The sequence below is a fragment of the Lactuca sativa genome, chromosome 3 (genome assembly GCF_002870075.4).
Source record: "Lactuca sativa cultivar Salinas chromosome 3, Lsat_Salinas_v11, whole genome shotgun sequence".
Lineage (NCBI taxonomy): Eukaryota > Viridiplantae > Streptophyta > Magnoliopsida > Asterales > Asteraceae > Lactuca > Lactuca sativa.
The window spans coordinates 215,388,148-215,398,583 of record NC_056625.2 but is presented as its reverse complement, the minus strand read 5'-3'; the positions used below and the strand labels follow the sequence as shown (position 1 = coordinate 215,398,583).

The 10,436-nt window shown below is 32.9% G+C and overlaps 1 protein-coding gene across 1 annotated transcript; it reads right to left on the bottom strand.

Moving 5' to 3' along the window:
- Positions 1 to 6,219: 6,219 nt before the first annotated feature.
- On the bottom strand, positions 6,220 to 9,978 carry LOC111881750 (B3 domain-containing transcription factor FUS3). Its single transcript, XM_023878141.3, has 6 exons — positions 9,099 to 9,978; positions 8,306 to 8,395; positions 7,264 to 7,364; positions 7,074 to 7,120; positions 6,921 to 6,997; positions 6,220 to 6,828 (listed from the first exon to the last, which is right to left on the bottom strand). Exons 1-6 carry the CDS (start codon positions 9,423 to 9,425, stop codon positions 6,451 to 6,453), a joined length of 1,020 nt encoding a protein of 339 aa, XP_023733909.1. The 5' UTR covers positions 9,426 to 9,978; the 3' UTR covers positions 6,220 to 6,450.
- Between the last annotated feature and the right edge of the window lie 458 nt (positions 9,979 to 10,436).

Below are 10,436 nucleotides of genomic sequence, written 5' to 3'. Positions count from 1 at the left end.
GTTCAACAATAGGCAATATCTCTTTCACAACTTCGAATAGCCCCTACACAATAATTTTCATTTGTAAAATCAATAAAACTTCAATGTAGTAAATATGACATTAAAGGGTAAGTAGCATACCTTATGTTGATCTGACATCAAAGTAAAACCAAAACCATTTTCCATTTTTAAGTCATTCTTAAATTCTCTAAAAACCATTTCCAACTCTCTTTGTTTTCCACACAAACAACCGCCCATGCTATTGGGAAAATATGATTATTAGCATCCCTTCCAACTGCACATATTAACTCTCCATTACATAAACATTTTAAGAAAAAGCCATCCAGGTTTATTACTCTTCTACAAGTGCGTCTCCAATATTGCTTCAGTCCCTCAAAACATACGTAAAACTTACTAAAATATGTCTTAGCATACTATTTACATCCATTTTCACAGTAGATCCAGGGTTTGATCTTCTTATCTCTTCACTATATGACCAAAGCTTTGCATAATGCTTAACCGATGTGCCTTGGATTAGTTGAATAGCATGTTTCTTTGCTCTCCTACACTGACCCATACTCACATCAATTCCAAAAGTGTGTTTGACCTCTTCCCTAAGCAACTTGACACTTATTTTTTGTTTATTTAAGAACTCAGTTGTGAAATGGATGCTAATCCAAGCATAGCTAATGTAACACCGTAAATTTCAAAGTAATTTTTCACAATTTATAAAAACATTTCCCCTTAACTTTTCATAAAAACATCAAGTTTAAATCTCAATTCACATTATACAAAATCCCAAGATCACAAGTATAACAAAATCCCATGCGTGTGTACGGATCAAGCCGGCGCCTTCCCACAGTCATCGCTAGCACCTGAAACAACAACACTAACACTGTAAGCACAAGGCTTGGTGAGTTCCCCAAAATACCACACATAAAACACATATTAGCCACTCGAGGCTATAACTCTATGGGTCTGTGCACCCAAACTCTGTGAACCCTCAGGTTCTAACTCTCGGAACCTTCCGGTTCCAACTCTGTAAACATGCACAGCATAATCACATAGAAATAATGCAGTACAACATAAAGCCTACATAACATACAATACTCTGTCACATAACTCTGGTTACCTATTCAAGGTAAAGTATAGTGAGAAGACTCACCTCGCGTATCTCGATGACTCACAAATTCTGAAATCCCTCGTGCCCGATCCTCCGAGCTATAATCCTCCTATAACATCATATGTCTCTAATTAACACTTTTTATCTCTAAGGTTGACTATCCCTAAGAAGTCAACACAGGTCGACTCTGGTCAACGGTCAACGGTCAACTTTGACCGGACTCGGCGAGTGCACAAGGGCAACTTGGCGAGTCTATACGTTTTCACCAACTCTCTAGGATTCCCTTCTTACACATCGAGTACTCCACCTGACTCGACGAGTTCCACCTGGAAGAATCGCGGGGCTACCCCGACTCAACTCGCCGAGTCTCAAGAACAACTCGGCGAGTCCCAGCTCGACTCAGTCCGCTTTGACCACCCTTCCCTAACTCGCCCTGACTCACTGAGTCAACCCATGACTCGACTGGACCACTCACTGGCCGATCTAAGGCAATCTTCAAGCTACTCGCCGAGTCTGCTCATCGGACTCGGCGATTCCATGCCATGCAATCACTCAAACTCGCTTCTAAGGTCAGATCTATTCCATCAATTCATAGATCTGGCCTTCCTAGACTGATTCACCACGTAAAGTTCCAAACTTGGTGTACATACAACCTCTATATGTCCATATATGAAGAATTATCAACAAATATCACAACTCAAGGTCATAACCTCCATTGTTCTTCATAAAGCTTGATGAATGAGGCTCTCTGGACCTCTATGGATCCAGATCCAAAGCCTCATCACTAGCAAGGGACTATTTGGCCATCAAATCAACCCAACAAAGGTCACAAGAAACCCTAAATCCAAATATACTTCACAAAACAGAAGATGAGCCGAAATCATACCTTTAGATCGATGGTCTAAGCTTCAAATCCACAGAATAGCAACCTCCTTTGCTTCCTCTTAGCTAGAACCTCCCTCTTCTTTGCTAAACAACATACAAAGGTCAAGAAATGCTTCCTCTCTCTCAAATCGCTAAAGCACCCTAGGGTTTCTCTCTATGGACTGTTGGGTACAAATGACGGCCATAAGGCCCTTTAAATAGGTCCCAAACCCGAGAAATTAGGGTTTCATTAAACAGCGCGGACTCGCCGAGTCCATATCCTGGACTCGCCGAGTCCATGCGAATCCCGCGTCCAGAATCGCGTCCCTACTCGGCGAGTCTGAGCTCCAACTCGCCGAGTCCCCTCTCAAAACACCAAAATCATAAACAATAAAGATATCTGGAAATCCGGGCTGTTACAGCTAACAATTGATCCTAATTTAAAATTTCTTGCACAATTATGCTCATCTATGAGAGACTTAATCTGGAAAGAATGTTCTTCACTTATCCATGATGCCCATAGTCTAAACTTACACTGCCCAGAACAACACTTAATTAAAAGTCTCCTAGTATCATTTTTTTTGTAGCACAACTGATACCCATTAGCAACACTATAATTACATAACATATGCTTTAACTATTTTTGACTTTCAAATCGCATACCTAACACAAGTTTTTGTTTTCTTCCAATTGGCATTTTCATTATAAGTGGTTACCTCATAAAGATTTGACTCATTGTCATCCATCTAAATATATGGATCCTCATGAGGTGGACTGTATTGGGTTGACTGCTCCTTGGGGGATAGCTTGCTAAAAAAACATCATTTTTGGTCTTAGTCATAGGAATGCAATCAACATGTTCAAGATCATCGTCAATATTAACTTTCAATTCTTCTGGGTCATTCTGAAAAGCTCCATCGACAGGTACTTCCTCATTAACTTCAGCTACACCAGAATGGTTGTATGAGGGACTACAAACTTCATCTAGCTCATTAATAATCCATTGATGTACATTAGCACCAAGATGATCCATGTATACATCCACGACACAACCACAAGCATACCCTACTTCGATGAATTCCTGGTAGTCCATTTTAGTAGCTAATATCCTCAATCCATCAGGAAACTCAATATCGGGCATGTAAAAGTAAACATTCACACACATCTCGTTTGTGAATCTTTCAAGAAACAACTCACTCTCGTTCCTGCCAGTGAAATCGACATCTTCAAATCGTTGTTCTGCTCCATCTACATAGCTAATCGTGGGGTATCTTATAAAAATACCAATGAAATGATGTTCAATCTTCATATAAACGACCATATTTGAGATTTTTTGGAGGAACGGTAAGACATAAAGGGGAAGAAGACAGTGACAGGGAATACGTTCAAGATTTTGTAGGGTAAACTCAATTATTGATAAGGTATGTGTGGCAATGGTGGCGACTTCCGTGGCATAAGTTTAATTGACATGTGACACAATACCTGCTGACTAGGACGGGGTTAACCGGCACACCCCTTCACTTTTTACATAAGGGCTTTAATAATAGGTAAAACAACATTTCGTGCCCCTTAAAAGCTAAAAAACAAAAGGGATCATTTAAACCAAAAGTTGTAACCTAATTGGGTTACAGTGACACTTACCCTTACTTAATACTACTAGTTGAAAAGGATATTTTGATTTGAAATTCATTATATATTATTTAGATCAAGAGACACAACGTACATTACTTGTTACTAACAATTATAGTATCTTTTATATTTATATAATTATAAACAAAAATCCCGATTAGTGGGCAATATTCATGTTGAAATAAGAGATGAAAGTTGTTATGAATTTATGCTCTTATATTAATGTAGTCATTTCATGAGTTTGTGTATTTGTTTGTTTGAGTTCATTACTGTTGTTTCTAATATATATATATATATATATATATATATATATATATATATATATATATATATATATATATATATATATATAATTCATAAATGATATATCCCATATTGACTATAAAAACAATAATCCTTATGAGTTGCATGCTTAACTTTTCATGCAACAATTGTGATAACTTGCTATTCCTCCGAGTTTTCTTCTTACCCCTTTTGGGATCTTTTTAAAATGTTTGTTTATCTTCTCAAAACCACTAGGTAAGAAAAAAAAGTGAAAACCAAAGATGTTAACAATCTGATCATGTAATACAAGACATAATTGAGACAACCTTCGCTAGTGTCTACATATACTAGGTTTTGAGGTTTTAAACAAATTACTATATTCATAATCGGGTGTTTTTAGTTACGTATTTGTTGAAAAAACAATAAAAAGTGAGATGACTCTATCCGATATTGGTTCCATGTAGAGATTAGATATAGATAATCTAGAATTTAATACACATCACGAACTTACGAGCACGATTCACATTAATTTTAGGATAGGTTTGACATAAATCTTAATCGCGAATTTAATGAATATCGCAATGGTGAGGGTAAATGGTCTTCACGCATTTATGGTCATGAAGTCGCAAGGTTGGTGTTTGTGTTTGTTAAAAATATAAAAATGTTATGTGTAAATATGTGTTCATGCTACCACTATATATTATGGTAATTTAAGTGAAGACCCCAAATTTATTTTATAAGTTGATATTTGAGGATAGTATTGATAAGTTAGGTACTGTAATATTTGTTGATAGATAAATATAGAAGGTATCTACCACTAGCTAACTCCAATATATACCTTCAAATGAAAATGTATTATATGTGATCAAATTCATACTTATGAAACGTATATAAAAAAAACATGAAAACATAAAGAAACTGAAATTTATACCGATATATACATAAAAGTAAGTAAGATTTTTTTGTTTAAGTTATTATATGTGACCTGATTCATAGTATACCGACACGTACATAAAATAAGTAAATAAGATTTATTTTTTAAAAATTAGCAAACGAAAGTTCTAAATTTGCGTCTAAACGTGATTATCTCGTATTTATAACGATACATATAAAAATAAGCACGTAAAAAATTAGTTTATTTTAAATTAACGAATAAAAGTTATTAAAGAAAATCAGATTATGTATATTAGAGGGACAAAAAGGAAAGTTTACAAAATAGAGGGAGTGAAAATGATATTTGATAAAATTTAAAGTAAAAGGGTTAAAATTATATTTTAGAAAAAATAGAGAGGAAATGTTATCTTCCTCTTCTAATAAATGAAACCTAAAATTGACACGTGTCAGTTTTTTAGAATGTCTTTTTGACACGCGACATTTTTCTATGATTTTTATTATTTTCTTTTTTTGTAACAAATCAAATTCAATTCAAATTTTAAAAATACAAATTTATATCCTAATAACATTATTATGTTTATTTTGTTTAACAAATTAATTCATAATTACTTATGATCAACAACTGTTTTTTTGTGATATTTATTAATTTTGTCTATATAAAAAGTTTAAATATACTTTAACCTAGTTTTCCATAATATTTTTTAAAAAAAAAAAAGATAGAAAATATAATTTGAGAAAGATAAGAAGTGGATGCCAACTTTGCTAACTCTATGATATGAGAAATTAAAAAACAAAATCATATCCTAATAACATTATTATGTTTATTTTGTTTAACAAATTAATTCATAATTACTTATGATAACAACTGTTTTTTTTGTGATATTTATTAATTTTGTCTATATAAAAAATTTAAATATACTTTAACCTAGTTTTCCATAATATTTTTTTTTTAAAAAAAAGATAGAAAATATAATTTGAGAAAGATAAGAAGTGGATGCCAACTTTGCTAACTCTATGATATGAGAAATTAAAAAACAATAAAAAGTAAAGACTGAGATTGCCAACTCTATAAGTCGCACGTTGGCAAATGTTGGCTTTCTTGAGAACAAATGTACTGCATTTTGGATCTATGAATACAAGTGTCATAAGATAGGGCAGAAAATAAAATAAAAGGGTCTGCAAGTGGCAAGGGTAGCTATCACCGATATTGATAAATAATACATGGTAAATATCTCCTTATACTAATCATCAGACGTAACTTATCTTATAATATTGATAAATAATACATGATAAATATCTCCGTACACTAATCATCAGACGTAACTTATCTTATAATATTGAATTATTGTTAAATAATACATGATAAATAATATTGATAAATAATACATGATGAATATCTTATACTAATCATTAGACATAACTTATCCCATTATTAAAAAGCATTAACGAACCATATAAAAACAAAATCACGATACAACTACACATCCGATTATTTGAACAAGAACTTTTCAAAGTTACCATACAAACAACACTTATACAAAAACCACGACACAATAACTCAACATGAGAGTTCATGTGGTATTGAAACCACTACTTAAGTCTACAAACACAAACATCTACTGAGTTCTAGTGTTTCCACTCAGATGCTTATTTTCACGTTCACATTCACATCTTATTACAACAAGTCAACAAAGTAACTAGATCTTATAAAGATCATCGATAGACAAGTTTTCGATTGTAAAGCTAGGCTGAGTTGCAGGGTAGTTTGTCATGAATCCACCCAAGAAATCAAGTGGGGTCATGGTGTCATTGGAGTAGCTAGTATCATATACGAAATTCATGCCCATATGCTCTTCCACAGTTGAAATATTCATCGGGTAGTTTGTGTTTGTGTTTGTGGGGTTAAAAACCTCCATCTCAGGGCCACCCCACAACCAGTTTTGGTTCATTAAACCATTGTCAACTGGTGGTGGTGGTGGTGGTGCTTTGACGGATTTCACCTGAGGAGTGGGGTTTGTTTTCATTTCTTTCTTTGTGAATTCCTCAACTTCGTAAGCTTTTACTGCTTGTATCACCTGATTTTAAACAAATCATAATTTGGTTAAATGAACCCTAACAGTAAAAACAAATAAAATAGAAAACTTATTCAAGTAAAGCATATGCTTACATAGTTGAGATTCATTGAATCCCGATACAGCATTATGTAATCACCCAATTGCAGTTCATGCTCCTCAGCAAATTCCCCTGAAAAAAGATTAAGAATTTGCATAGAGTATAAAATAATATATAGTTTATAAATGATTAAGAAAGAAGAACATACCAGTGCCCTCAAGAACATACATGCGGCTGTTGTTATTTGGCCAGAACCTATTAAAGGACAAGAAGAAAATTCCTAGTTGCTAGCTTATTTGAAGAAAGAAATTTTTCCATGGAATATGATAATAATAAAACTAAAAACAAGTCTTTTTCTTTCTTTATTGGCTTTTAGGGTTTTAAATGGTTAAACTGACCTAAACTTGAAGCACCACACATGCATGCTGTCTATGTCATCCATCTCCATAATGATACCTTCCTTAGCAATTAGAGCTGGTAAGTGTGTTTCAGCTGCTTTCTGGAGTAGAGAAAGTAAAAAAAAAACAAAAAATATTAAGATTATTGATGTCTGAATAACATGCTATATGAATACATAATATTTGAGAAAACAATGTCACGTTTGGGTAAATGAAAGGAAAAACTAATGAGGTAAAACTGTTTTTTTTTGCTGTTTTTTATTAAAAAAATGCAGTTTTTTTTTTTATAAAAAGTGCTGTTTTTTATAAACAGTGATGCTTTTTTTGTAAAAGATGCAGATTTTTGTAAATTAAGTCCACTTTTTTTAAATAAAAAGTGTTGTTTTCTGTTAATAAGTGTTGTTTTTTTAATTTCTAAAAAATGTTGTTTTTTGTTAATTAAGTGCAGTTTTTTGTTAAAAAAGGTGAAGTTTTTTTATAAAACATGCAGATTTTTGTAAACTAAGTCCACTTTCTTTTAAATAAAAAGTGCTGTTTTTTTGTTAATAAGTGTTGTTTTTGTTTTAATTTATAAAAAATGTTGTTTTTCGTTAATTAAGTGCAGTTTTTTGTTAAAAAAGTGAAGCTTTTTTAAACATAAAGTGTTGTTTTTTGTTAATATGCGTTGTTTTTCTTAATTTATAAAAAAAATGTTGTTTTTTGTTAATTAAGTGCAGTTTTTTTTTTTTTTTTAAAGTGAAGCTTTTTTATAAGACATGCAGTTTTTTGTTAACTTGGTTAAAAAACCGAAACCCAATTTGGGATCTGGAACCAGAACCAGCACACCCTTAACCAGTCCGGTTTTCAGTTAAGTTAATTCAAGAATTTCATCTCTTTTAGACAAACAAAACAACTTTTATGTTCGATAAATATGGGTTTATTCATTCAGACATCTCTTTTAACCACAAATAAACAACCATTTATTATTAAGCATCTCAAAATGGTCATTTAATCAAACTTCAGATGGTTCTTTCAGTCCAAAAAAGAAGAAATAAAAACCCACCTTTGGAAGCACAATCCTTTTAAGCACACCTACATCACTTTTTTGCAGCTTCTTGCTGAACAGAAATGTCAGCCTTCCATGATCAGCAATCTAAAAAAATAAAAACAAATTTGACATTAAATTTTCAAGAAACTAAGATTTATAACTTAAAATTTGACATGAAAATACAATTCCCTTCAAAAACTATGTCTAAAGTTATAAACTTTTTTAATAGCCTCCTTATCAACATAAAACCCTAATTCAAGTTGTTACTTATCAGTAGCCCACAACTTCAGGCTTAAGAAGGTAATATTTCTCATCATCTATGTGTGTGAGACAAGATCTATTATAAACTCACACTTCAAATCTTTTAATACATGTGAAACAAATTGTCACCCACAATTTAAATAGAAAATATATGAAAAACTAAGTATGGATCTAGATTTATTTCCGTTTTTTCTTTGAGATCTATAGTAATAGAGTAGGTTATGAAAAAGGCAACACGTGATGAGAATAGTAAGTAGATTCATGTGGATTATACGAATCTAGTGGTACTTTGACAAAAGAAACTACCTGCTAGGGTTAATAATAAACTTTAAAGAACATTAATTAAAGAATACATGTACTATAAGATCTTAAAAAGGAAATAAATTTAGGGTAACTGAGCATGTGTAAAAGAGGGATAAAGTGAAACCATAAATTAGATTTTTTTTTAAAAAAACTCATATTATCAGATAGATCTACAGATATAGTGAAGATATAGTCAGAAATACAAAACCAGGAAGAAGAAAAAAAAAGAGGAGAAGGAAATTACAGTTGCAGGAAGAAAACTGGGGAAGGAAGTGAAGGAGCGGACTGCAGCAGCAGAGGTACCACGGCGGAATCTGGGCATCCGCTTCTTCTTAAGTAAATCAAAACGAGCAGCAGCCACCAGATCTCTGTCAACAACCACAGGATCAGCAGCAGGAGCAACAACATCAGCAGAAGAAGAAGATTTATTATCAGTTTTGTAGGTGGTGTCTTGAACACCAGCAAAATTGATTCCAACTCCCATTCTAAGTCCGATTTCAAAACCACCAAATGCCCTCAAACCACAAGCCTCGTTTCCCTCCACCATATCCATATCCAGATGGGTATTCATTCTGCTTCAGTTTTTAGGGTTAGGGCTTTCTCTCTCTCTTAGAGCAACGATCTGTAATTGGGTGTAGTAAGCAAAAGGTTTTTCCTATATTTAGCAAAGATTTGGTTTGGTAAACACAGGGATTGACATTTGTACATGTAACATTCATGGTATATCTTGATTTTAAGAGCAAATTTGAAAGCATTGATGAAATGAGCATAGGGGATTGTGAAGGAATGACCAATGAGGAGGATGACGAATGGAAGGCGAAGATGATGGTGCTGGGGTTGAGGTGGGTAACAAGGAGGTAGTACAGGTGTTGGAAAAAGCCTGAAGAGATTATGGGGAAAGAAAGGGTGATTATTTTGGATCATGGCTACCATCAACCAACCACCTTCTGGATCTTCCACTAATCACCGCAACTGACTCTCGTATTTCAGGAGGAGATACAAAACCAGACCAACCATGGAGACGATGGGTTTTGGAATTTGAAAACCCCCCCAAAAATTTTCACGTCACATGTAAAAAGATCGGACCCACGTTTATTTCCCTATATGACTATTTGACTTCGTCTCAATCTATATTAAATATGTTTATATCGGATATAATGGATAATCACCAAAATAAATATGTTTATATCAAATATAATGGATAATCACGAAAACTTTATCGTAGTTTTAGGTTATTTTAAAATAAGTAACAAGATCTTTATGTTCATAACTTTTTACAGTTATATCATAAACATATATTTTGTTTTTGTTAATTTACATGATATGTTTTTATAAATAAAAAAAAAGATAGAAAAAAAAAAAGACTCAAATAACCATTAAAATTGGAGATGGGTCATAAATGGAATGGCGATTTTACAATGGATTGTGATTTCATCAAGAAAACCTATAGTATTGAAGGTTCAAAAAAGAAAACACACACGAAATTGTCGATAGTATAAGGTCATAAGTGGTACTAGGCTACTAGCCATTAGGTTATCATGTCATAAGCTTATTTATTTGTTTATTCTTTTCATAAGTGACA